General features: G+C 42.5%; 2 protein-coding genes and 1 non-coding gene across 4 annotated transcripts; 2 read left to right on the top strand and 1 right to left on the bottom strand.

Annotated features, from left to right (window-relative positions):
• Nucleotides 1–1,118: 1,118 nt before the first annotated feature.
• On the bottom strand, nt 1,119–14,635 carry METTL6 (methyltransferase 6, methylcytidine). Of its 2 annotated transcripts, XM_055321095.1 has the most exons (5): nt 13,417–14,635; nt 12,407–12,538; nt 8,886–9,056; nt 2,713–2,854; nt 1,119–1,429 (listed from the first exon to the last, which is right to left on the bottom strand). In XM_055321095.1, the coding sequence occupies exons 1-5, from the start codon at nt 13,639–13,641 to the stop codon at nt 1,275–1,277; spliced, it is 825 nt and encodes a 274-aa protein (XP_055177070.1). In that variant the 5' UTR covers nt 13,642–14,635; the 3' UTR covers nt 1,119–1,274. The 2 variants fall into 2 exon arrangements, with proteins under 2 accessions (XP_055177070.1, XP_055177071.1); XM_055321096.1 differs by lacking the exon at nt 12,407–12,538.
• Nucleotides 7,493–7,596, top strand: LOC129507422 (U6 spliceosomal RNA). Its single transcript, XR_008663993.1, has one exon. It is a non-coding gene; the product is annotated as a U6 spliceosomal RNA (small nuclear RNA).
• A 77-nt stretch (nt 14,636–14,712) lies between the features above and the next one.
• Nucleotides 14,713–27,731, top strand: EAF1 (ELL associated factor 1). The gene is made up of 6 exons (XM_055321709.1): nt 14,713–15,005; nt 17,158–17,252; nt 19,079–19,215; nt 20,906–21,096; nt 22,802–23,035; nt 25,823–27,731. Exons 1-6 carry the CDS (start codon nt 14,903–14,905, stop codon nt 25,867–25,869), a joined length of 807 nt encoding a protein of 268 aa, XP_055177684.1. The 5' UTR covers nt 14,713–14,902; the 3' UTR covers nt 25,870–27,731.
• Nucleotides 27,732–27,993: the final 262 nt, after the last annotated feature.

The raw sequence follows: 27,993 nt of genomic DNA, 5'->3' as shown, positions 1-27,993 counted from the left end.
GCTGGGGGGCAGGGAATGCAAACTAATAGTACTAGCAGTTAGCCGACACTTTTTAGTAAACAAAGCACTCCCAAGTGAATTTCATTTAGTGCTAGCAGCAGCCTTGTGCTGTAGGTCCCAGGAGCTCAGCCTTAGGGATGTAAAAGCTGAGGCTCCAAGAAGCTGAGGACTTGTGTGGCATAAGTCCTGCACTCGAACTCTGCTTTCCAAACTCCAAATCATGATACAATTTCATTAGCACTAAAGAATGTAGTATATACCAAAAACTCCAAAGTACCTCGTACTACATGGTACTGGTTTCACCACCAGTGTATTTTAAAAGTGGGCCACTGAGAGGTCACCTTGTTCAGTATCCAAGGTAGGTATGTCATTAGGCCAACTTAAAATATTCCAAGTGAGGGGATCCCTGGGTGGCGCAGCGGTTTGGCACCTGCCTTTGGCCCAGGGCGCCATCCTGGAGACCCGGGTTCAAATCCCATGTCGGGCTCCCGGTGCATGGAGCCTGTTTCTCCCTCTGCCTCTCTCTCTATCATAAAATAAATAAAAAAAAAAAATTAAAAAAAATATTCCAAGTGAACACTCTGCAGCTTTTCCTTTATGAGGACAATCCATCTGTGGCACTCCTAGAGAAGCTACATCAGGTGGATGGGGAGGACAGGTGTCGGCCTTCCCCTCTCTCCCTGGAGAGTGTGGCCAGGGCCTGGCTCAATTAGAGTTTCAAGAATTAGGCAGGGAGCCATGGTAGGTTCCTGAGTCATAGCAAAAGCTGTATTTGTGAAACACTGGTCGTGAAGAGGCATATATATAAATGAACTGAAGCAGAGAGAAATAGGCAAGTGAGAGACACTGGAAAAAGAAAAAAGAACTTTCCTTCAGGCTAAAAATACATCTGAATGTGTTATTTTTGTCTATTTGGCCTCCTTTTTCCACAGGATTGCCTGACATGCTGCCTAAAGGCACATTTACAGAATCACAGGAGTGACGGTAAGGATCTCTGTAAGTGCTTATGCATTCCCCTTGGTGGAATTTTAGTCAGACAGCATGGTTATATTACATTATACCATAAAACTTTTTCAGGCCTGGCAATTTTATTTGCATTTCAATAACACAAACACACACACGCTTGCTATTTTTTAATATAAAAATTATATATACTCATTTTAAAAGGTTGAGATATAAAAAATATGCAAAATAATGGCTTTAAACTTTCCTCTTCAAGCAGAGGCACAAATGTCAACCTCATGAAAGGTCACAATTTGTGGCCCAGCCCATGGTCATGGAGTTGGGTTCTTAGGACACTTTCGGAATTTGCTCTGAAGGAAAACCCTTGGCACACAAAGGCCTTCTTTTTTGTTCACCGTCTCACGAAACACATACTCATTCACCACTTCTTCGTAACCTGTGTCCGTAAAGAGCCGAGCCAGGAATTCTGTAAGGCAAGCAGATCAACAATGCTCAAGGCCTCGATACTACTACATTTGTTCTGCAGTGGTAAAGAGAGGGTGCTCACTGGGATATTTCATGCTATAATTTCTAGAAGGTTTTGTTTTGGAAAGTAACATTCCTACTTGTCATCTTACACTCAGACAGAAACCCTTAACTAAATAACTGATCCAGAAAAGTTGAAGGAAAACCTGGAGTATGGCCACCTTGCCCTATTATTGTGAGTCCTCAAATACAAAAGTCCAAGTGAAAAGAAACAAAATTCCAAACTGGCTAGATTTATACCAAGTTTTCACGTGTTCGGTATGTTTATATCAAGTACTTCATCTAGCCTAACATGATGGAGGAAAATCTGTGACCAGACTGGGGAAAACTGTCACTTTTTGGTGATACACCCTCAGGAAAATTGAACCCAAGTAATACATCACTATGTGTTAAATCAAAGAGAATGGCTACATAGTAAAATTAGAGCATTACTCTTAAGAATGTGTTCTGAAGCACTCTGCAGACCTCAATGTGTCTTCTCAGTTATTTACAATTGGTTTACTCAGATGTCATGAAATCAGAAACATTTTTAATTTTCACCTGACATTTTTGACTTTGCAGTCATAAAGGTAATCACTCATTTTTTTTTAATTTTAAGGGCAATCACTCATTTTTTATTTCATTTTAAATACAAAAGAATATTTCATTTCAAGATGTACAAATGTTTAAGACCCCTTTATAGCAAACTTGTTTACTTAAAACCTTTATAGAGAAAAGTGTCTTGCCTTTGTGACCTGGGAAGGTAACCTCCAGGCATTATACAGTCCTACTTGTACATGTTATTTTTTTAAGTTTATTTACCTTTTTTTAAAAAAAGTAATCTCTACACCCAATGTGGGGCTCAAACTCACAACCTTGAGATCAAGAGCTGCATGCTCCTCCGACTGAGCCAGCCTTGTTTTATTCGTGCCTGAACAAAGTGAAGATCCTGATTTGCCCTCCCCCTTTTCCAGCACAGTTCCCGGTAGGTTATACGTGTGGCATGTCAGAGGCTGTCCATTAACCCAGGTTCATTAACTAGATACTGTGACCAGAGGAGGCTTGAGAGTTCACCACGGTCATAGCTATGTCCCTGTCATCCCTGGTGCTAAGTGGTGTGTACTGGAGACTGTTCCAGCCAGGACCTTATGCATGTGCTACGTGTTGTTGCCCCCATTCCCCCCAGAAACACAATGATAATGCAAACAAGTAAACAGAAATAAAAGCAAATTCTATTAACCTTACCATCAGTAAAAAAATATGATCTTGTTCCATCTTGTCTAGCATAAAAGTTTTCCCCAAGTTTGCTGCCAGCTTTAAACCTGAGCATGGCATGATCATACAGCCCATAGTCACGAAACAAGACACTTTTGCCTGGTTTCAATACCTATGAAACAAAAGCAGGTGGCACTTAACACGTTGACGGCTCAAATAAAACTACTCAAAACAAAACCTGATTGATTCAGGGATTAAAATAACTTACATCTGTGATAATTATGAAAGGAACCAGACTGAACCACCCAAAACATGAAGGAAAAAGATCCTCCTTAATCAAAGGTATAGCAACACCTGCATGGCCCCACATATTCAAGGGATACCTCCCGAGCCCTTACAAGGTCCAGGGTCATACAATTAAATGTTAATGATATTAAATGAAATAGTCTTGGCTCCTTTAAAGCATGTTCTCCCAACATTTTTAGCTGTCTCCTAGTATAGGATCCTGGTTAAATTGTCCCTTTAAAAAAATGTTATTTTGTCTTCTTAATGATTCTGGCTGGCTTCCTTCATTCTGAGTGTCAACATGGGGTTCACTGTGCTACAACTATGCATACCTTACCCACCATGCTAATAATAGCTAATAGCACTCTGTAGTTTCTCAGATAGGAGGGAGGAAGGAAGAAGGAGTGATTGTTAGCCTCAAGTGAGATGAGGAAATTGACATCAGGTAAGAATAAGTGTGATTTCTCCACAATTCACACATCAGCTAGTACGCGTGGGAGTCAAGACTCACATTTGGATCAAAGGCAGCATATTATAGAATCAGAGACATCTGTTAGCCCTGGACCTGGATGAGGTGTTATTCCAATTCCATTCACACTACTAACAAGACAGAGAGGGGAGGGGGTAACAGTATTCTTCCCATGTGTTGCGTTTTTTGATAGGAGATCCTCAGACCAGTGCAGCAGTGTAGGGATGGGGATCAGTGACAGGCCCAGCTAGGAGGCCCTCACTTAAAGCCTTTCAGAGATGTGTCACAGAATGGGTGTCTCAAAAACTGGGAGGTGGATCAGCAGGGTGTGGGTATAATTGCCTGTATCTTGCAAAGCAAATAGCATATGCTTTTCAGAATGAATAAAAAAAAAAAGAATGAATAGAAAGTGGTACGTACTGACATTTGCTTTTTATATGAGAATTCTTTCAAACTGCATTAACACTACCAAATAAGAGTGGACTTTAAAGGGGGCTCTAATTTTATTAAATCTTATTCTGATTCATCACATCAGTAAGATGACTTTTTTTTTTTTTAATGATAGTCACAGAAAGAGAGAGAGAGAGAGAGAGAGAGAGGCAGAGACATAGGCAGAGGGATCCCGGGTCTCCTCTCTCTCTCTCTCTCTCTCTCTGTGACTATCATAAATAAAAAAAAAAACGTTGTCTGTAAAGAGCCTCTTGGATATATACACCTACCTTAGCTTAGTCTGAAATGCTAAGTTTTAAAAAAATGTGAATGATTGCAAGGGAAATTCTGAAAAAATTAGTTTATATAAAAAAGACGTATTCTTAATCTAGAAGGAAGGAAGGGCTACTTGGGACTGTGGAAAGAAACACTCAGGAATTTGGAAATCTTGATTCATATCCCAGTTCTTCCATAACTAGTTGAATGACCTTGAGCAAATTATATCCCTGTGTCTTCTTGTCCATAAAATAGTTAAGTCTGATACTAATGTCTTCTTTGATCTTGATACCTCCATCAATACTGAGCTTTGTCAGACTTCTTAATTTTGTTAATCTAACAGTGTCTCATTGGGGTTTTATTTTACATTTTCTGGGTTACTGAGATTGTCTTTTCATATGTGTGTTCTCTTCAATAAAACAACTATCCATGTTTGCCATTCTTCTGTTAATTTGCTTATCTTTCTTAGATGGGAATTCCTCACATATTCTGGATACTAATCTTTCGTCGTATAAACTTTAAATTACTTTCTCCAAGTTGTTTTTAAAATTCCCTTGTATTATATTGTCTTGAAGACAGCAACTCCTACTCTTATGATCATCTTTATGCTTAGAAGGCTTTGGGTCTTGAGAAACTTCCCCAGTCACAGGTCACAAAGATCTTTTTATTTTCTTCTGAAAGACTTAAACTTGTCTTTTCCATTTAAGTCTTGATCTGAGAATGATTTTTATATAGGATGTGAGGACAATTTCGCTTTCTCCTGCAAAGACACCCAATGGTCCCAGCAGCACTCACTCAACAATCCTTTTCCCAGTGATCTTCATCATCACCTCCATCATACAGCAAATTTCCATTCATGCATAGGTCAGTTTTTAAGCTATCACATTCATTATTTCTGTCCCTCTGTCAATACCATTCTGTCTTAATTACTGCAGCAGTAGTAAGTCCTTTTATCTGGTAGAGTATAAATTTTTCCCATCTCATTCTTCTTCAGGAGTGTTTTGACCCTTTTTTCTTTCTTTTTTAAAAAATATTTTATTTATTTATTCATGAGAGACACAGACAGAGAGAGAGAGAGAGAGAGAGGCAGAGACACAGGCAGAGGGAGAAGCAGGCTCCATGCACGGGAGCCCGATGTGGGACTCGATCCCGGGACCCCACGATCACACCCTGGACTGAAGGCAGGCACTAAACCGCTGAGCCACCCAGGGATCCCCCTTTTTTCTTTCATGTAAACTTAGAACCAGCTTGTTAAACTGCTCAGGAAAAAAAAAAAAAAACAAAACCCTACCAAAAAACTCCACATCAAACAAAAAAAAATAAAGTGTGTAATATTAAATGGAAAAGTAAAATTGTACAATGCATGTTACTCTTTTATAGGTGTATAGCTAAGTGACATTTTAAGTACATTACATTCATCTTATACTTTTGCCATCTTTTAATATTTTCTAATTAGACAATGGTCTGCAAATAGTTTTATCTTTTTCCCTTCTTTTTGAGCTGATTAGGACCTCCAGAGTAATTCTGAAAAGAAGTACTGATAGTAGGCACTCTCATCCCCATAAAGTTCTAGATACTTCTTCTGTCCCTGTCTCCTACTTCTCCCCCATTCCTGAAACCCCTCATCAGTACAATCACTAGTATCCATCTCTTCTGAATGTTCTGTTCAGATTGTTGTGCTAACAAACTGTCCCCTGAGGACTCTGTTTTCCCTGCAACCTCTCAAGTCAGGGCTGTGTTCTCTTTACTGACCCTTGTACCATTGGACTTGGAGATGAGGTTAGTGTCCTCTATGCTTCTCATGCTACTTTCTCCTGTATTCTCTTTCCTCCCTAAAACCCCTGGCATCCGATGTGTCATCACATCATTTCATCTTATCCCTTAATGTTATTGTCATCTATTAGTTCCAGGGTCATTTCCCTGTTTCATGAGTGAATATAACTTCTGGTTTTTTCTCCTATCCTCAATACTACTCATTAGTTTTGAGCAATTTCAATATATGCAGATTATCCTTCCAAATATGCTGGCTTCCTAATGACTTGAGCTTCTCTCTTCCAAGACCCTGTCCTCCACCCTCCTAAACCACTTACTCCCATAATAATATCCTCAACTCTTGTCAACACCAAAAAGTATAATACCTCTGGTCTCTCATTTTATACCAGTCACCCTGGTCATCTCCCTCAACCATCTTTCCAGTTTCTTCTGTAGTTCTCCATCTTTATTCATCCTTTGCCCTCACCTGGATTTTCAAATCAGGTGATCCTACCATCTCTTCCCTGATGCCCTCTCTTCCCTCTTCACCCAGCTTCAGGTCCATGCCCATTTGTGGGTACATGCTACCTTCTCATCTGCTTAGATACCATGGGCAGGGAATGGGGAAGGAAGGAGGAAAAAACCTTACAAAACCTTAATAAGCAGAGAGCTGAAACCAAGATGGCAATATCTGAATTCCTTAAGATACTAAGTGAGAATAATTACTAACAGGTTTCTAGGTCTTGAAATTTCCACCTTACTACTTAAAAAACATTTAAAACATCTATTTTTTTCAACTTGCTGAATGTTCTTCTTTCCCTTCATAAAGCAGACTGACTGAAGCCCCTGACTCACTGAACAGGTGAGACTTACAGGCTGTGTAGATTGTGTGCCCTCGCATTTTAGTGGCTCCTGGGTGAGCTGCTGTGTTGGTTCCCAAACTTACTTATGCCAGCTGTACTTAGATTTAAAATTATATAGGAATACATAAACAATGTGATATGCAAGTACAATGTGAATATGCAAGTAATGAGCATTTTTATTTTCTATGAAAAGTACATTCAATACTTTCGGAAAGACTGATTTTAAGAAAGCACTAAACAAACCGCTATTTAATTAGCTGTGGGAGAATCAAGGCTAAATCTGAGTAAAATATAAAAACTCTGCCCTCGGGCAGCCCAGGTGGCTCAGCGGTTTAGCGCCTGCCTTCAGCCCAGGGCGTGATCCTGGAGACCCGGGATCGGGTCCCACATCAGGCTCCCTGCATGGAGCCTGCTTCTTCCTCTGCCTCTCTCTCTCTCTCTCTGTCTCTCATGAATAAATAAAATCTTAAAAACAAAAAAACAAAAAAACTCTGCCCTCACGTTACTTTCCACTTGTTTTTAAGTCTTCGATCCACTACAAAATTATTTATTTATTTGAGAGAGAGCACATGAACACGAGTAGGGGGAGGAGGCAGAGGAAGAAACAGACTCCCCACTGAGCAGAGAGCTTGATGCAGGGCTAGATGCCAGGATCATGACCTGACCTGAAGGCAGATACTGAACTGAATGAGCCACCAGGCACCCTTTGCTCTAATTTTAAAGAAACCAAAATGCTGTGCTCGCTTTGGCAGCACATATACTAAAATTGGAATGATACAGAGATTAGCATGGCCCCAGCGCATGGATGACATGCAAATTCGTGAAGTGCTCCATATTTTTTTGAGAAGGACAATCATCATATGGTTTCACTCATACGAAAAATATAAGAAATAGTGAAAGGGATTATAAGGGAAAGGAGGGAAAATGAGTGAGAAAAATTAGAGAGGGTGACAAAACATGAGAGACTCATAACTCTGAGAAACGAACAAAGGGTAGTGAAGGGGAGGTGGGTGGGAGAGATGGGGTAACTGGGTGATAGGCACTGAGGAGGGCAATTGATGGGATGAGCATTGGGTGTTCATTAAACAAAATGTTTAAGGTGAATGTACCTTTTTTGATTTCTTGATTAGTTGATTTTTATTTTTTTTTATTTTATTTTTTTTAAAATTTTTATTTATTTATGATAGTCACACACAGAGAGAGAGAGAGAGGCAGAGACACAGGCAGAGGAAAGAAGCAGGCTCCATGCACCGGAAGCCCGACGTGGGATTCGATCCCGGGTCTCCAGGATCGCGCCCTGGGCCAAAGGCAGGCGCCAAACCGCTGTGCCACCCAGGAATCCCGATTAGTTGATTTTTAAATGAATAACACTGTTGCCGTAGATATAAGAGAAATTCTACTATAGTTTACAAAGTAGCCTCCTTCATGATCTCATCTACATTTCTCAGTAACTGAGAGACATCCCCATTTTATAGCCAAGGAAACTGATGCCCAAGGAAGGTGAGGTGATTTGTCTTTCTTGAGTCACACGACTTAAGAGTGTCCCTTTACTTCCCCAATGCTACAGTAGCCTCGTAATGGCCAGATCTGTTTGGGTTCTCCTCAGTCTAGTAACTATGATAGTAAAAATGGCTGACTTTTAAAGAACACTTACCATGTTCTAGGCATTGTGCTCCACACTTTATACATATCTCATCTATTTCATACAATCTAGTAACTCAGTATTCTTTAAGTAATGAAACTGAGGCTCAGGGAGGTAAAGGAATTATTTAAGCAGGGAAGCCAGGTTTTGTCTCTAGGCACTCTGGCGCTGGATGGTTCTTGACCACTGAACTATATCCTCCCTTCACTTTAGAGCAGGGCATATCTGCATTTATTACACACAGAGAGCCAAAATAATTGCAAAATCATCCTTGTTCCAAGGCTGGCCAAGATCTGAACAGCAGTGATGGCTACCAGACAAATCAGAATTTAGGGTCACTGTTTTATGTAGAAGAATACCTTTCCATACCCAACTACATGTTCTACACTTAGTGAGAATGAGGAGACTCTGAATCCAGACATGAGCCTCAGAAGGGAGGTAAGCAAAAAGATCAGGATGTCCAACCTCTAGGCTCCAAATCACTAACCTGGTAAATATTTTGTAAGACAAGGTGCATCTTATCAGGGTGAACAGCAGAGAGTACAAATATCAACATGACAACATCCACAGATTCTGGGGGCACATGTTCCAGAAGGTCATCTTTGGTTAGATCACACTGGAACACCTTGCATCTTTCTGAGTCATATAAAGGATTTTGCTAGAAGAGAAAAAAAAGTTTTAATGCAACATCCATGCTGACACACATAGAAAAATAAAGCATCAAAAGGAGACCCAAAGGAAAAACAAATAAAAGATCCTATTTCCACTTGTGCACTGCTGCACAAAAATTAAAATCACTTTGTTATTGGGTAAAACTGAGTGATACACCAATCGCACACCAAAGCATGTAGTATTCAATATTGCTATGAGGAACAAGATTTTGTTTTAACAAATTATCTTTAACTGAGGAGAGACACAAGCTGTCACATTCAAAACTTAGCATTCTAGAAGCATGTATCTCTAAAGGGACGAAAAGTCAAAACTGACCTGTGCTTCCTTAATCCTTTGATTCACCCACCATAAGCCTAAATCTTCTGAGAAGTCCTTCCAAATCCACTCATGGAGATGTTCCCAGAGTTCTTCAGGGCATAGTTTCCCTTGAGGCAGCCTGACTTTTCTTTTTCTTTCTTTTTTTTTTTTTTACCACAACTTTGTGGATGGTGGTTTAAAAGCATTACAAGAAAAGATAATATATAAAACTATCATAAAAAAAGAGTAAGTATAAGGTGTTACAAGAGCATAATAAAAACCCATTAAATGGGCAGCCCCTGTGGCGCAGCGGTTTAGCGCTGCCTGCAGCCTGGGGTGTGATCCTGGAGGCCCGGGATCGAGTCCCACGTTGGGCTCCCTGCATGGAGCCTGTTTCTCCCTCTGCCTGTGTCTCTTCCTCTCTCTCTCTCTGTCCCTATGAATAAATAAAAATCTTAAAAAAAAAAAAAACACATTAAATTTTTCTCTTTAGTGTGAATAACGACTTGAATAAACAGATACGAAGGTACTGGATGGGAAGATTCGATATTGAAAAGATAACCAATTTGTATCTATAATTCCACCTTTTTTTTTTTTAGCAGATATTTATTTATTTATTTATTCATTCATTCATTCATTCGAGACACTGATAGAGAGAGGCAGAGACATAGGCAGAGGGAGAAGAAGGCTCCATGCAGGGAGCCCCATGTGGGACTCAATCCTAGGACTCCAGGATCACGCCACAGGCTGAAGGCAGACGCTTAACCGCTGAGCCACCCAAACTTCCCTATAATTCCACTTCTAAATCCAATGCACTCTCAACAGAATCCCAATAGATTTCTAGAAACTTGACAAGGCAAATTTAATTCATCTGGAAGCAAATCTTTAGGAATAGTCAATTTTTAAATTGAAGAACAATGAAGGGGGATGTACATGACTGACATCAAAACATTTTACAAAATGTAGTACTAAAGCAATGAGGTCTGAATGGGGACAAATAAATGACTGAGGCAGAACAGACAGACCCACGTATACAGAGGAATTTAGTACTGCATATGACAAAAAAACAGGTAACAAAGATGACAGGTATATATAAAAAGTAGATAATAAAAGTAACAATTATCAGGGAAAAAAAAGGATTTCTTATTCAATTTACTATGTTTGAACAACTAGTTTTACACTGTCAGAGACTGACTGGTTACCCAGATGAATTAAAGGTCTTCCGGTTTCAGTTCAAAGATGTATAGAGGTATAAAAATGTAGCTCCCATCCTATAGTAAGAAAAAAGATGGATAGATAACAAAGTAATGACTTTTTTGTGAACCCATCACAGAACAGAGCCCAAAGAACCACCAGTCATCCTGAAATATGGAGACAGACAATGGCCTTCTGGAAGAGAAAGGACCTAAGCATTTGCTTACTGAGGCAGAAGCCTCCAGACTAGTAAAACTAGAAATTTGATAAAACTGCTGGAGACTGAGTGTGGACGTTACAGTGTGAATCCCCTGGGGGCTAAAGTAACAGGGGCATTCCCACCCATTTGTAGGGTTCTCCTCCAGGAGCACCAGGGGGTTCTCACACAGAGGATGATGCTCCATCTGATGCAACGTGATACTACTATTAAAAAAACTTCTAGGGACGCCTGGGTGGCTCAGTTAGTAGAGAGTCTGACTCTTGATTTCGGCTCAGGTCATGATCTTGAGGGATTGTGGGATCAGTCCCAAAACTGGCTCTGTGCTAAGCACAGAGTCTGCTTGTCCCTCTCCTTCCCCATCTGCCTCTGCCCACACCATCCCCTCAACACTTTCTAAAATAAATAAAATCTTTAAAAACAACAAAGAACTTCTAATGGATGCTAAAACTGTGGAAGGTTGATGGAAAATTAGGTATTTGGCAAAGTATCTCCCACATATTTGTTAATGGCAAAAGGTAAATATTGGTACCCCTTAGTATCTTTTAGGTAGGAATTAGGAAGTTACTACCTTAACCCAGTGACCAAATATAAAGCTAGCATGATGTATATACTGAGGTTACCAGATGTTAATGCCTCCTGACAGGATATAATACCAAAGATACACCATCACCTATTGTAGTATTTTTTGCCAAAAATATATTTTACGTGATAGGAATCTAACTTCTACTTTACAGGAAATACAGGAGATTAAGAAACAAGTTAACAATGATATAAAGAAACAGACCAATTCGGAACGTGGGACTGTATTACAGAAAATGGCTTGCCCTTCAAAAACTCAATGCCAATGGGGAAAAGGTCAAGGGGAAGAGCAGGAATGTTTTAGGTTAAGGAGATTTAAGGTACATTAAGAAGTACAAGATGTAGTCCTTGACTAAATACAGGTATAAAAGATACCTGGGACTACTTGGGTAAATCTGAATCTGTACATTAGTGGATTATAGTTATTTTGTTAGATATAATTAAGTGCATTACAGTCATACAAAGAAGCCCTTATTTTTTGGAATATGTATGCTGACATATTTAGGAGGGAAGTGTCTTGACATCTATAATTTAAAATAGTTCAGCAGAGGCACCCGAGTGGCTCAGTCAGGCATCCAACTCTTGATTTCAGCTCAGGTCATGATCTCAGGGCTGTGAGATGGAGCCCCTCATAGTGCTCTGCACTCAGCATAGAGTTTGCTTGAGATGCTCTCTCCGCCTTTCCCTCTGCCTCTCCCCCTTCTTGCATGCACCTGTGCTTTGCTCTATCTGCCCATAAATAAGTAAAATCTTAAAATAGTTCAGCAAAGAAAGGTCTATAAAGCAAATGTGGCAAAATGCTGCCAATCATTAAATCTGGGTTTAAGTATATGAGTGTCATTTTGGTAATTCCTTCTACTTTTCTGAGTAAAGCTATGTTTTCTGTATGTACTATATATGCATTAAATAGGAAAAACACATCCATAGTGATCACAGCTGGTTAGCTTCAATGAGAGGACTGGAATTAGGCAAATGAGTAGAGAAGGGAGGTCAGAGAAATCTAAGAAAAAGAGCAACACAACAGAATGGATGGATGGAGCACCAACCTTGACATATTCAACTGCTCTTGGAGAAAAATCACAGGCATAAGCAAAGATATTCTGATCTTCCAAAAGTGGGAATAAACAGTTCCCAACACCGCAGCCAGCTTCAAGTATAGTCAATTTTTGATCTTCAAACTAAGGAAAAAGAACCCAAAGTCATAGCACGCTACATCTGCATCATAGAGAAAGCAAACTACAAGAATACATCTCAGGACAGGTCTCTGACCCAGGGAGCCGACAACAAACCCATGAATTGATAACTTAAAGCTAATACTCATATCTCATTTGTCGTCCAACAGGGGCAGTTTGGTATGGTAAAAACAGTGTCCACGGCTAACAGAACAGGCTCTGGGACTAAACTGCTTGCATTCAAATCTGAATTCCTCCCCTCACCCCTGTTCTATCACCAGACCACTTACACAGCTGTGTGCTTCACTTTTACCGGACAAGTGGGGATAATCAGGATGCCTACCTCAACAGTGTTATGATAAGGCTTAGGACACATTTAAAGTTCTAGAAAAGGGGCCATGGTAAAGTGTTCATCATCCTTATGAATCTGAATCTCACTGAAGTCATCCAGCATGAAATTAATATTTACGCCTTTCAGACTAGCTTTAAGAAATAGAAAATAGGGATGCCTGGGTGGCTCAGTGGTTGAGCATCTGCCTTCAGCTCAGGGTGTGATCCTGGAGTCCCAGGATTGAGTCCTGCATCAGGCTCCTTGCATGGAACTTGCTTCTCCTCCCTCTGCCTCTCTCTGTATTTACACGAGTAAATAAATAAAATCTTAAAAAAAAAAAAAAAGAAATCGAAAATGGCTCCTAAAGCTCTCTTTCCTACAGATTATATAACCCAGGAAATGCTAAACTCTGTTTGAGACCAAACAGTGTGTTTCCAGGGAACAAAGCATTTTGACAGGCTTCATAAATTCTCTACCCCACTGGAATGCAAGAAACACTCCTCTTCACTTTTCAAATGAAAAACAACTCAAATAAGGTGCAATATTAGTTTACCTCTCTACATGATCTGAGATCCTCAAACTCTCGGGTGGTCCAGTGTCTATCTTTGAAGAAGTTAGTACTATTTCTTTTGTAAAAAAGGTCCCAGTTCTTCTGAGCCTCTTTTTCCAGTTTCCGCTGCTTAAAATCGGACACCAAAGCTTGATCTCTTTTCAATTTCTCCTCTTCTTCAGAGCTGAGGATCCTTGCCTGCAGCCCTTTTCTTTGCAAAGAAGCCATCTCCTCAACTGACAGGCATTACTGTTAACAGTGCTGAGGACTCTCCATCCCTGAGGAACCCGAGGACTCCACAAGCTGATATTGCAGACATACAGAGGCAGGGTTTTTTCAGATGCAGTTTCTCAAGACTGGATTAACCCTGATTGGATTTCTCAGGCAGCACTGGGCCCTTTTGCAGGAGAAAGGAGATTCCAGTTTTTAAGACGCCGGGTTGGTGGTTCTAGGACATTTCTTTCACCAAACAGTTCAGACGCTGACTCGACACAACCTGGCCCACTACACAAGAGGTCGGTCACAAAGACCAGGACGCAGTCCCTACCTTCAGACGGACGGCTGACATTCAGTGGCCAGGGCTCTCACGCACCGAACCACAAGTCAACTATTATAAACCGCTTTGCTTTTTTTAAAAAAAGGACAGGCCCAAGTACGGACGGAGAAACCTTAGGGAGAAGACGCTCATCGGTGTTCGGTGCCCGCCACGAGGGGCGACTTAAAACCACCATGAGAGCTTCCCGAGGTGGCGACAGGCGGTCAAGTGGGGTCACCGTCGCCCAAGGATCCGAGACTCGCTTTGGGGGAGGGGGGAAATTTGGAGCCAAGCCCGGCGGCCTGAGTCTCTGATCGCACTCCCAGGAAGCTGTCTCACGAACCAGTGGGGGCGTCGCTTTCCAGGGGCTGGGGCTCCGGCTCCTCCATTAACGCGTGAGGGAGAAGAGGCCAATGACGCGCGGGGCCGGAGCCGTCGGGCGGAGGGCGCTCGGGGGAAGCCAGGCCGCCGCGGCCGCCAGGGCCTGCGGAGAGCCGGCCACACTGGCTAGCAGGCCCGTGTTCACCTAGTTCGCCGCGCTCTCGGGCTCACCGTCGTCGGTTCCTACATTCGCCTGGACGGGGAGGGCCGGACGCCCTCGGCCCTCAGCCCGGCTTGGGGAGCCGCCACGCGGGGACAAACCCGCCTCAGGCACCTCACCCGGCGGAACCCTCAGCCATGGCGCCGCCCCCGCCACTTCCGCCTCGGACGCAGAGGTCCCGCCCCGCCGCCGGAAGTCGCGCGGCCCTGCTTCCGCGCAGGCCTCCCCGGCCCGGCCCGCCCCGCCGCCGAGGAGAGGACCTGCTTCCGGCCCCGGGTGGGCGCCGGCTGGGCTCGCCGCGCGCCGCGGAGCGCGGCCCAGGGAGCGTCGATCCCCCGAACGCTGGCGCCGGAAGCTCGGGCCGCGGCTGCGCGGGGAGAGCGCCGGTGCGGGCGCGGGGCTCGGCGAGGGCCATGAACGGGACCGCGAACCCGCTGCTGGACCGCGAGGAGCACTGCCTGCGGCTCGGGGAGAGCTTCGAGAAGCGGCCGCGGGCCTCTTTCCACACCATTCGCTGTAAGCCGGCGCTCCCCTGCGTCCCTTTCGGCCGCTGCCCCGCCTTTGCCAGCCCGACCCCTCCCTCGGTCCCGGCCCCGGCCCCCGGCCCCGGCCCCGAAGCCCTGGAAGCCCCTGCCTGCGTCAGCCCTTCTCTTCCCCTAGATCCTCCGGGACCTCAGTCCCCCCGCCCCCCACCCCCTCCTTTTTCCCAGCTCGCTTCCAAACCAAACCCTTCGTCACCCCCAACTACATTCTTGTGCCTTGTGATCCCAGATTCTTCTTCCGAAGGTGGTCGGCCCCCTTGCTTTTTCGTCCGCCCACTCGGCCCTTCCTTATGCGAAACTTACCCCCCCCCCCCTTTATTACGGAAAGACCGTGACCTCACGTCGGCCTCCAGGTCGCCTGTGGTCCATCCCCCTTCCCCAGGGCCCCGCCAGGGTCCTCCACCGTTAAGGGCCCTTCCCGTCTGCTCGCGAGCCTCATCGCCTCCCTCCCCTTCCATCCCCTTCTTCCCTGTCCGCCTCAGCCTTCTTGCCTCGTTGCTCTTTGTCCCGGCCACCCCGAGCCTGCGCTCCATCTCCTGGGCAGCCCGAGAATCCGCGTCCCGCGTGCGGTCCGTCGGCGTCTTCCCCCCTCTAGCTCTGCGTGCCTCGTCGGACCCTGCTGTCCTTGAGGTCACCCATCCTACCCACACTTAAACTCCGTACCAAGCCCCATGTGGGCGACGAACAAAATTAGAATTGGTGAGCCTGGAGTAAGTTAAAGCTTGGTGAGCTATGTTTGGAAGCAGAGGAGGAGGCCCGAAGACCAGCCAAGTAGTCATTATGCTGGACCTTCCTTTTCTGCATGATTACAGACTCTGTGGAGGGAGGGCACGTCCACTCCAGGCCCTGGGCGAAGTTTTGGCTGTTAGGAATGGGCTGACTTGAGCATCCCTCTGTGATTCACAAGCTCCTGGTTTCCCGTCTTGGTAGTGCTCGTGCTGGTTAAGACTTGTTTTTGTCTAAGGAGCTAATAAAAGTGACTCAACACATTGGAAGAGGGCGTGTTGGGATAATGAAGTTCCATCTTTCCGTGGTCACTTGCCTTCCCATTACCGTGTGACAGCACATCGGCTTTCTCAGAGGGTAGATGTGGGGAATGTGACAGGAGCATCATTTCCTGAGCAGTTTCCTAAGTTGATGGTTTAATAGGGTGAAGGGCAGTGTGGAATTTGAGAGGCTTCACACAAGCACCTGGCCCGCAGCTTGAGACCAGTGTATGTCAAAATGGAGTAAAAAGACTATTCATGTTGTACTTTGGCAGGGGTTGAGAGATATGGGCAGGATTAACCTTTGGAGGTGCAGTTCAGCCATCTGCTCTGTACTTCTTTTTTTTTTTTTTTTAATTATTTGTTTATTTATGATAGTCACAGAGAGAGAGAGAGAGAGAGAGTGGCAGAGACACAGGCAGAGGGAGAAGCAGGCTCCATGCACTGGGAGCCCGATGTGGGATTCGATCCCGGGTCTCCAGGATCGCGCCCTGGGCCAAAGGCAGGCGCCAAACCGCTGCACCACCCAGGGATCCCTGCTCTGTACTTCTACAAGAGTATTTTTATTTTTGTTAAAGCTATAGAAGTTGAGTGTGGCAAATTCTGATTTTGAGTTTCTTTGCAAAATGAAATCAGTTTATATGGTACTGTGGCCTTCCATGTTTCAGACTGGGCTTAACAATCACAGAATCTTTCGAAAATGCTGTGTTTGCTTTTGATCCTGTATGCAACAACCCTAATAAAACACCTTATGGATAATGGGGCGTTAATTTTCATCTGTCACTTGGGAGATGGGAGTATCTTTGCTTAATAAAATGGTATATGAATTCTAGCTTTTTTTTCTTCAAAATGATCCAGTGGGGATGGGAGGAAAATATGTGGGAGGTATAGATGAAACAAGATTGTACCTGAATTGGTAATTATTGAAGCTGGGTGACAGGACACAGAGGCTCATATTGTACTATTCTTTGCTTTTGTATATGTGGAATTTTCCACAATGAAATAGGTTTTTTTTTTATTCTAAATTTGTATTTTGCATTTATCTGGAGTAACAAAAAAATTTAATGTTTAAATAAGAATGCCCAGGAGGCTTAGTATAAGTAACGTGGTGGATAAATGCTCTTTTGCTCTTCCCTTTAGATGACTTTAAGCCAGCATCTATAGATACTTCATGCGAAGGAGAGCTTCAGGTTGGCAAAGGAGATGAAGTCACAATTACACTGCCACATATCCCTGTAAGTTTATGCACTGTGGAATCGCAGTGAATCCTCATATTCTATTTATTGCGATTTGAATTTCCTACTATTTACAAACTTCTAGATTTCTAAAGTTCCAACATAAGGAAAAAAGGAATTTTGGTGGTGGGGTAGCGTGGAATTCATGCTTCCCAAGTGCTTAAGTAAAAATGATTCTTTGCCATTTTCCCCAATCTCCCTTTTCCCCCCATTTGCCACAAAGTAGACCAGGTTCCTATCTGGATACATAGCCCCTCTTTTAGATTGGCATAGCTTTTTTTCCCCCCTTCTGAAGAGAAAAGCCCTAGATGCTATGTTGGTTTATAGCAACAACAGTTTAGAAGTGTGGCACAGGCAAGCCAGGAGTTAAGGCAGGCAGGAGCAGGATTGATAATCTTTCATATATCTGGCAAAAGGCAAAGTGCAGGCTGAAAGTTTTAAGCAAGAACCAGAAAATCAGAGCATTCAGCTAATGTAGGGGTGAGGAACTAAGTTAAAAGCTAAATTGAGAACTCTTCTTGCAGAGAGATTTTTTTTGAAGCTTTGCTCAAGGCAGCACTGTAATCACAAACCCTGAAGTATCAGATACTCTTAATGAACGTGTGTTGTTGTATGTCACAGCATAAGGTCTTGGTAACCAGTGATAGAATGAAAAGGCTCTGGATAAGAAGCTTTGCGCTGAGGAACGATTACTTGTCTGCCAGCTCCAACTGCTATTTCATTATTTGTTGCCTTTGGCAGGTTACATCATCTCCCTTCGGATCTTCATTTGCCAAATGGAAAATAAAGGGGTTAGATAAATGGTCTCTAAGGTCCCTTCCAACTCTTAAGTTTTTACCCTATGAATTGGGAGTTAAAGAGCCAAGCAGTTTTTTTTATTCTATACAAGGGATTAAATCCCATATTTGTCATGTATTATACATCAAATATTAATCGAGCACCTACTATGTGGTGGTCCATTACTAAGCACTGAGAATACAATCTTAACACAAGCACATTTCTTGGCCCTGGGGAGCTTATAGCCTGGAACTAAAGAAATCTAAAAGACCATTTATTTTACAAAATCAGGGAAAGCTTCTCTAAGGAAGTGACCTTTGAGCAGATTTGAAGATTAAGTAACTGAACGAGAAGGGACAGGATATTGTGGGCAGAAGCCTTGTTAAAGGTGTGCAAAAAAGAGCTTGAGGACCTGAGAGGCCAGCCACCTTTTGTTCTGAATTCCACAGAGCCGAGGGCTGAGTGGTCTAGGGTGAGGCAGAAGGGCCAGGTGTGTGGTTTAAAGATTTTATTGTTTGGTCTCAGAGGAACAGGGTAGCAGTTGAAGGGCTTAGGCAGTTGAGTGGCATGATGTACTTACTCTGAGCCAAGCTGAATAACCAGCTGCCCTTAGAGAATGCTGTGTTGGTTACTTGTCCTGAGGGGAAGCACCGGACTCTGAAATTACAAAGAAATACAGAGATAACTTACTAGTTTCACTTCTCATAGTGAAAGTTCTACTCAGTGTAATAGCAAGTAATGTTTAATCTATTTTTATCAGTTCACATCTTGCCATTAATTGTAACACAGCTTGAATCCTTAGAAAAATGGACAGTAATTTTGCAAATTTATATTACCTTTCTTGATTATTGAGAAGCAGTTGCACAGTTACAGATTCTTGCTGTATTACTATTTCCTCGTTCTTTTTGCCTAAGAAGCCAAAGGAATCAGTTTATTCTATTTGGGTAACTCTGATAAAAGATTTTGTGAGATAGTCATTTGTAAATTCAGTTTTGATATTCATAACTGATGTGTTTAGTTTGATCATCATCTACTTTCGTGGCATTTAGGGATCCACACCACCAATGACTGTGTTCAAGGGGAACAAACGGCCCTATCAGAAAGACTGTGTGCTTATTATTAATCATGACACTGGTGAATATGTGCTGGAAAAACTCAGTAGCAGCATTCAGGTCAAGAAAACAAGGTATGTAAATAACCAGATACAGATTGATGTGGGTTTTTTATATCTTTGCATTATCTATCTGTTTATTTTATAAAGATGTGAGCATCTGGGTGCTCAGTGTCCTATTGATAATCTCAACAGCTCTATGTCTGTCTTCTTGACAAATCAGTAAAGTATCGCTTCCTCAAATGCAATAAAAAGAAATAATGCTTTTAAGACCTGAAACATGTAAACCACTGGGGAAAGGATGTACTTTGCAATTATATCTGTTTTGTTAATCTCATGATTGTTGATATAGTACCACCTAAAGGGATAAGATTTAAACTGATAGACTTGTAATTATGAAAGAATCATTGAGTGATATATATTCTTTATTAGATTGAAAATAACTAATTTTTCACAAGATGTGTTTGAGCTGTTTATACCAAAATAAAGTTTGCCTATTTTTTTGAATAGTGAGCTCTTTTAATATTTAATTCAACAGGCATTACATGTCTAATACAAAGCCAATTTTATTTTAAAGTCAAAATTTATTTCATTAATAGAAGCAACCCAGTGGTTCTCTTTTTCACATTGAGATATAGCAATTACTGTAATACAGTTGTGAAATCTTAAAGAGAGTTACAGTCTGATTGATGTTTTTCTGTTTATGCTTTCTCAAGCCATTTTTCTTCACTCATTCCACAAAAAATAAAAAGTTACTGTTTATTTATGGGTTATGAGGTGCTGAACACGATCCTAAATGCTTTCATGCATTATCCTACCTAACTTTACTAAGAACTTTTAGAAGGGTGCTGTTTTATCCTTTAAGACAAGCACACAGATGCAGAGATTGATTATTAGTGAGCTTGTGACTTATTGGAGTCTGGCACCAGAGCTGAGCCCTATGCTGGCTTTCAAGCTCCTGCTCCTCTCCCACCTGGGATGTATTTGTGTTAATTACCTCCCTCCCCAAACTAGTGACACTGTTATTCCCCCAACAGCTGATGGTCAAGGGTATATCTCTCACTACTCAGTGTCATCTGTGGATTAGCAGCATTTTATCACTTGGATGCTTTTTTGAAGTGCAGAATTTCAGGACCTGCTGAGACAGAATCTGCATTTTAAATGTATTCCCCAGGTGATTTGTGTGCTCACCAATATTAGAAAGCCCAAAGTTTGCTGGGCTAGTCCATATACAAAAGAAATTGTTAACGAATAGAATTTTCTCAGTTTGGGGTGGAATGCTTTGCTTGTCTGCCTGCAAGAGCTGGCACGTGACAAGATGAGCAAGCAGTAAATCATGCAAAAATCTGCAAACTAGCCAGTATTTTGAGAGCTGGTTTTACTTAGTAACTCATACACTTGTGAATACAACTTTATATTGTACACAAGTCAAATAAATAATCATATTGTCTACTAGTAAAAATGGGTTTTCATAATCCCATTGTGTCTTCCATACTGGTTTTATCTGCTTGCTATAAAATGTGAGCTCCTTGAGGACAGCAAGTGTGTGTGTTTTATTCATCTATCTCTGGTGCAGGATGTGGTACTGGAATGCAATAGGCAGCTGTTGCATGAGTAACTCCTGTGATAAACCTACAAACATCAATATTTTGAAGTAGTCTGTAAAGAGCACAGGGTTGTGCAGAGACCTGCAGGTACTTGGTCCCCTGAACAGAGTTGAATACTATTTTTGTCCCTCCAATTTAATGTCCTTATCTCATTTCAGAGCCGAGGGGAGCAGTAAAATCCAAGCCCGAATGGAACAGCAGCCCACTCGTCCCCCACAGCCATCACAGCCACCACCACCTCCACCACCTATGCCATTCAGAGCTCCAACAAAGCCTCCAGTTGGACCCAAAACTTCCCCCTTGAAAGATAACCCCTCACCTGAACCCCAGCTGGATGACATCAAAAGAGGTAGAAAGCATTTTCTAGAACCATGATAGCAACTTGGTGTGGGGTGTTGGTGTTTTTGTGGCAATCACAAGGCTCTTCTATTGACATGATGGCACAGGCATTTTCTGCCATGAAAAAAATTTCTGCAGAGTTCACCATTCCAGAGGTGATGAGGGTGGGTCAGGGCTGTTGCCACTTAACTCGTTTGACAAGGCTGGATCTTGGAATAGTAACTGGAGTTGTGGCTATCTTTGCAGCTTTCTACTTAGAGGCCCAGGATATAAACAAGCATGACTGCCATTCAAAGGTCTGTACAACATGCCTTTAAGGCTTTGGGAGAAGAGAATTCCAAGGTGTTGGGGTGAAAACCAGATGTGTCAGTGTTAGTATGGTATCTAGGTCAGAAGAACATCTAAAATACCAGGACCCCAATACTTTGTACTAACACAAAGTATGTAAACACGAAAGTGCTATGGGGACCTTGAAATGAGAATGTATGTATTGTATGCTTTTAAGGAATTAACGCCTAGAAAGACCTAGAGGTCTGGTCAGGTTCTCTCCAAGGCCAAGATTGCCTTGGCTTTCTTCCCATACAGTGAGTGGGTAGTTTTAGTTGTCCAGACTCTTAGGAAGTTATGAGGCTAAGTGTTGTATTTCAGATTTGTAAGGTTTTATGAAACAAAAGTAAATCTGTAACAGTCGTAGACAGGGAAAGATAAAGAGTTGTCCTTAAGTTTGCCTTTTCTACCTTATAGAAGTGCTCTCTTTTAGTAAACAGAATTAGTCTGCCCGGTGCACATTTGTTAAACCTCCTGTTTTTATTTCTTGGTTTTGTTTTCCTCATGGATATTAGAATGCTATTTATTAAAGTTTTCACTTTAGTTGATCAGGAATTGGACTGTGAGTGGTGAGTTATTGCCAGTTATGCTTAAAGGAACCATACTTGTTTAAAACCACATAGCATTTTCGGACAGGAAAATCTGGCATCTTAATGTATCCTATGATGTGTCCTTAACGTACTCTCAGTGATATTGAAAAGGTAAAACATGTTTTTCCTTCCCTGCTGTACATGTGTAGAAGAGGTAGTACCTGACAGGAGTGTGTCAGTGAGGTATAGAAAGAGGGCAGAGGAGGAATGTCGTTTCCCCATTTTCCTTCAGTTACCATGGTTCCCCTTGCAGTTTTTTTGTGGGATCGGATAGCCAGAAAGGACCTCAGAGTCTGTCTGCTCTGGCTCGCATTTTTTTTAATATCTTGGAAAATTCACGAACTCCCACTGGGGTCTCCTTGCTGGTGAGAGGTAGAGCCGAAACAAGCATTAAGATCTTCCAGTGCCTAGTCAAATATTTTTCAACCCCTTAGCATAATATTTCTCTTATTTGGTGTTTTAATTTCATAATTCACAATATTTTTTTGTTTTTTGTTTTAGTAGATAAGGTGAATAGACTTTATCCATTTCTTACACAGAACAGTCTCTATTTCATACTGTTTTCTTTTTGGTTATTTGAAGTTAATGTTTCCATTGTCTCTCTGAAGACAGTTTTACTTTGTTGGTTTTGGTTTTAGTCATTTTTTTTTTTTTTGTATGTTTTTAAGGAATTAAGGAAGGAGGAGTGTAAGTTACTCTTCCTTGCTATTGGTCCTGCCACTTCACTGTTTATAGAAGGTTCAGCATGCGGCCTTGAGAGGGGTTGCTGCACTAACTCCTGCTGTCATTTTATTCCAGAGCTCAGGGCCGAAGTTGACATTATTGAACAGATGAGCAGCAGTAGTGGGAGCAGTTCCTCAGACTCCGAGAGCTCATCAGGAAGCGATGACGACAGCTCGAGCAGCGGGGGTGAGGACAATGGCCCAGCGTCCCCTCCGCCGCCCGCACACCAGCAGCCCTACAACAGCAGGCCGGCCGTAGCCAACGGAACCAGCCGGCCGCAAGGAAGCAACCAGCTCATGAACACACTCAGTAAGTATCCTCTCCCTTTCTTGGCTCAGAGAGAGGTGGCATGTCCGGCCAAAGATGTGGCTTCTGTTTATCTCACACTAGAACCTATGCACCAAAAGATACTTAAAGGCATAAAAAAGCATCTTGACAAAGAAAATTTGAGCAGAAAGGAGTAAGTTACCAAAGGGTAATAAAAAGGGGCATACAAAACTAAAAAGTCTGTTCTTTCTTCTCTTTTTTTTTTTTCCACTGGCACAAATGAGGTTTTTTGAATTCTGGAAAATGCTGAAACATGAGCAGCCTGCCTCCTTATTTTTGCATTTACCAGGCTTTTAGGGCACTGCCTACCACCATACTGAACGCTGCCTCCAGGTCTTTTTACAGCCCCAAGAACCCTATTCTCCAGACTATGGGATCCTATAGCCCACAGACTTGGGAGCTTGAGCCATTAGGATATATTTGGAAACCAACCAGCCTTTGACAAGAGGGAGAGGAAGGGGTGTTGCCATGGCTGGGTGGCTCTCCACGCAATTGATACTAAAGTAAAGCAGAGCAAAATAAGAACAAACACAAATTTCTATGTAATAGACGTTGCAAGAGTTCTAGTTCCTACACCCTTCTCTCCAAATCCTTGTTAATGCTGTCACTTGGTATGACTGCCTTTGAGGAGGTTGGAAGGTCTGGAAGCAATGGGGGGAAGCTAATTTAGTTAACTCTACCACTGTGGTCCAGGCAAAACTAATTCGTAACCTCAGTACTATAGACACTGTGGGCCAGATAAATCTTTGTTTTGGGGGCAGTCATATGTACCGCAGGATGGATCTATCTACTAGGTGCCCTTCTTCCTCCCTTTTCCCCCTGTTGTGTCAACACAGAATATCTTAGGGCATGGCCACATATCCTCTGGGGCACAAAATCACCCCTACTGGAGAAACACTACTCAAGGTCCCACTCTTCTACTTGAGTGAGTTCAACAGTGTTAGGGTATCCGTTAAGGATACTGTCTGCTATCCCATTCTGTGGGCCTACATTCTGGGGATCAGGATCAGGGTCTGCTTTGGTGCTCTTCTCAGTAGGCTAGAGATCGGAAATTTCACATTGGGAGTTTGGTGTTCACAGTGGAAAAGTACCAGATAGCTACTGTGGCTTTAGGTCAGTTTTTAATTTTGCCCAGTTAATGCTAAATTATTCTTTCCTCCTAGAAAAAAAAAAAAGAGCAAAAAACTGGCACTGTGGATGTTACCTGCTTACCAGTGTCTTAAAATCCTTTTAATTCCTCACGGCTCCAAGTCATCCTGTTCTGTAGCAAGACCTTAACTTTGCATGTCTCATATACAGTAAAGCACTAGAGTTATTTAAACCAGGGCTGTCAACTGGAACCAACTTAGAAACCCTAAAATCACAGTAAATAGTGCAAATTTGCTAACCTTTGTATATAAACATATAAAGTAATCATAATATTGTTTTCCTGAGTAGTAACCTAGAGTATATTTTCTCTCTTCCAAAATAAATGGATTGGGGATGCCTGGGTGGCTCAGCGGTTGAGTGCCTGCCTTCGGCCCAGGGTGTGATCCTGGAGTTCCAGGATGGAGTCCCACATTGGGCTCCCTACATGGAGCCTGTTTCTCCTTCTGCCTATGTCTCTGCATATCTCTCTCTCTCTCTCTGTCTCATGAATAAATAAAATCTTAAAATAATAATAAAAACTACCACATGTTAACAAAAGTAACATTTTTATGAAAACTTTCCAATCAAAAAAATTTTTTTTAGATTTTTTTTTTTAAGATTTATTTATTTATGAGAGAGAGAGAGAGAGAGAGAGAGAGAGAGGGGCAGAGACACAGGCAGAGGGAGAAGCAGGCTCCATGCAGGGAGCCCAACGTGGGACTCAATCCTGGGTCTCCAGGATCACGCCCTGGACTGAAGGTGGCGCTAAACCGCTGGGCCACCCAGGCTGCCCCCAATCAAAATATTTAGTAAGAAGAATAACATTGCTTTAAAATTTTATGAATCTCTTTAATGTCTGGCTTAGTAGAAAGCTGGATTCTACACCTGCTTCTGCATTGTTGAGGAAAATCTGGTATCACACAGGCATGTAGTAAAAGGGAAGTACCTTCCTGTAGGGGCCTTGGACCCCAGGGTCCTCAGAACAAACTCTGAGAAGAGCTGGCCTAGGGATCAGCAGTCTAGTCCTATGGTAGTTCATTCTTGTAATCCAAGTGGTATCACCTGGGGTCCTGTTACTCTTATCATCTGGTACTGAAATGTTGAGTATTTTTTTTTTCTTCACTCCTAAGACCTAAATTCTGCACACTAAAAAATGAGGCTTCATAAAAGCTCATTAGTTGAATTGAGGTTTAAAGTAACATGAGTATATTGTACAGAGGGGATCCTGGATTAGCGTGTTCCTGGTATCAACAGTATTCAGCTTCCTTAACAGAAGGCCTAACTGTGCTATTTTAGCATTTATAAAGCAACTTAATATGAACAATTGTAGATCATGAATCAGTTATTTATAAATGCTTTCTTGCTATTCATTAACACATTTAAAAATGTCTGGCCTGCTCCTCACCTGTTTCTACCCCAGGAAGCAGCATTGCCATGCTTTGCAGATAACAGGAATAGCATTTCTTTAAAAACATTGACTACATCAGTTTTGTCACTGAACGAAATCGATTTTCCTCCCTAATTAAGTAGAATTGGCTTGGTTTTACTGTAGTGTGATAACCAAGGCAGTCATACAAAGACTTGTGGGGAAGTCGTTTTTAACTTGTGCACTTCTGGTGTGATTCTGTTTTCTTTTTATAGGAAATGACTTGCAGTTGAGTGAGTCTGGCAGTGACAGTGATGACTAGAGTCGGATCTTTCGAAATCAGCTCCTCGTGCACAGATGTGCTGCTGGATCAGGCTGCACTCGCATGGAGCCCCCTTGCTGAGAGGGACGCGCTATGGATCAGTGACTGTAGTAGGAGTTTGAGGCTCTGGAGGTCTCAGATATTCAAGTCTTTAACTTAGTGGTGATGGGTGATTTTCTCGTGTAATTTTCAAACAATCTCATGTTGCAAAGTAGAACTATGGAAGAACTAACAGAATTATATTTCTTTTTGGTTAACACTATTCCTGAAAAACAGACCAATGTACCCTGGTCTAGGTTACTCAGAGGCCGTTATCTTTAGCAGACCAGTGATTCAGTTTTAAACCTCAGCAGCCACAGTTTGCCCCAGTGGTTTGCACCAGTGAAATGAAACCTGGTCTTTGAGGGGTAGGAGAGAGAGGGAAACCTCAAACTGCAGCACAGAAGTATGTTAAAACCACTTTAAACTGTTGAGACAAAGTGGTAAGGAAGTTTTGTCTGACCCAGTCTGATAAGCCTGTGTAGAAATGGACTTCAGGAGGGAGTCCTAGAGTGTCCTCCTGAGGGTACACTAGAGCTATGCTAGCTCAAGCCCCTCATTTACAAATAAGGAAAAAGAAGCCCACGGCTGGCTTATGGTCGGTCTCCTACCCCCAGTCCAAGCTTTTCCTGCTGCTCCCTCCTTTGAATCTCAGTGGTTGGAACCAGAGATTCTCATGCAAGACATTGATAGTTGAACATCAGAGCTTTTATTCGATTCCAAAAGACAAAAGTGTTGGGTACTTCTGGCTCAAATTCTGATCCAAAAAGTCCCTAAGTACATGAGTCTGGGTGGGCAGATTAAACCAGCAGCCACTGTGTTAACACCTGCGATTCAGTCAGATTGGGGCTTTTAGTTCCATGTAGATCCATGCTACATGTGCTTCACTCAGTGCATTTTAGTAGGGGGAGGTAGGAGTGGAAGAGCGGTATAGTGAAGGAATCTTTCTGAACAAAAGAATCAGCAGCAGGTTTTCAAAAACCAGAATCCAGATAGGAAGCAGTTCTGCAATATGAAATGAGCACATTCTTGGAGAAGGCATTTCTGTTCATGCTTTTGTACCACTGTTTGTGCCTGACTCCCAGAACAATTTGTATTTTTGATATACAACTAGAAGAAAGTCACAAGATTGCCTTTTTGCAGTGTGCATTTTCCAAATGAATGTTACAGGAAACTAGTCACTAGTAAATGTTCCATATTGAGTAAATGTGTGACAAATTGTCCCGTGATTAGTATGGAGTAGCCCATTTCTGTAATTTGAATGAATACAATTTGAATGTCCTGAGAAATTTCCATTTACTTTGGTTCAGTGGGTATCAAGAACGTTAAAAATGATTTTCCTTCCTTGGGTTCCTGCACCCAAAGATGGCCTCTGCTTCCCCAGCTAGCAGATGGAAGCCACCTGGACCTGGAAAGGAATTAGAGGATTCATGGTGGGGGCTTTGGTGAGAGTTGCATCTTACAGAATCACCAGTTTGATGCACACAGTGGCTCCAGTGAACTGGAGATGCAGGCCCAGCGCCATTATCCAGTGGCACACTCACTCCCCCCACCAAGTATAGGTAATAGGGACACACTAGAACTCTGTGGTGGGTTCTCAGCCCATCCTGAGGTTTCCGTGGATTTAATGGTAGGTAGGAATTTATAATGAATTGGTAATTGTTTTATAATTCCTTGGTAATGACAGCTCAGGGAAGGTGAAGGTCTTGATTGGGAGACTTGACTTGTTACTGGATGTGGGAATTGTTTCACTGATCTTAACTTGCTCAAGCTGGGGCAGGTTCCAGGAACTTGAACTAAAAAAAAAAATCTATTTAAGCCTCTCTGTCTTTTTTTTTTTTCTCCTAAAGTCTTGATTTATACAGATAGAGCTGTGGTTTTTGGCATGTCGGGTCAAGATGTTTGTTTCTATAGGAAATGCTTGCATGTGGCACTGGGTTTGGTGAGTTGAGATCTGTGGGCTTCAGGCCTTTCCTTTGTCACCCATCCCATCTGACACTGCATGGTTGTCCTCTAGCCCGCTTCCAGTTAGTTCTCTGCACAAAGCCTTCGGTGGTTCCCTCTCCCCACCCTCCACCTTTACCC

The sequence above is a fragment of the Nyctereutes procyonoides genome, unplaced genomic scaffold (genome assembly GCF_905146905.1).
Source record: "Nyctereutes procyonoides isolate TBG_1078 unplaced genomic scaffold, NYPRO_anot_genome, whole genome shotgun sequence".
NCBI classification, from domain to species: domain Eukaryota; kingdom Metazoa; phylum Chordata; class Mammalia; order Carnivora; family Canidae; genus Nyctereutes; species Nyctereutes procyonoides.
The sequence above is the reverse complement of the archived record's forward strand: the minus strand, read 5'-3'. Positions and strand labels throughout refer to the sequence as shown.

Excerpts from the sequence above, each read along its gene's own strand:
- EAF1 (XM_055321709.1), top strand. The coding sequence starts at position 14,903 with ATGAACGGGACCGCGAACCCGCTGCTGGACCGCGAGGAGCACTGCCTG. Across the intron at positions 15,006-17,157 it reads CTCTTTCCACACCATTCGCT|ATGACTTTAAGCCAGCATCT; the intron begins GTAAGCCGGCGC and ends TCTTCCCTTTAG. Across the intron at positions 23,036-25,822 it reads CCAGCTCATGAACACACTCA|GAAATGACTTGCAGTTGAGT; the intron begins GTAAGTATCCTC and ends TTCTTTTTATAG.
- METTL6 (XM_055321095.1), bottom strand. The coding sequence starts at position 13,641 with ATGGCTTCTTTGCAAAGAAAAGGGCTGCAGGCAAGGATCCTCAGCTCT. Across the intron at positions 12,539-13,416 it reads ATCTCAGATCATGTAGAGAG|TTTGAAGATCAAAAATTGAC; the intron begins GTAAACTAATAT and ends CTTTTTCCTTAG. Across the intron at positions 9,057-12,406 it reads GAGCAGTTGAATATGTCAAG|CAAAATCCTTTATATGACTC; the intron begins GTTGGTGCTCCA and ends TTTCTCTTCTAG.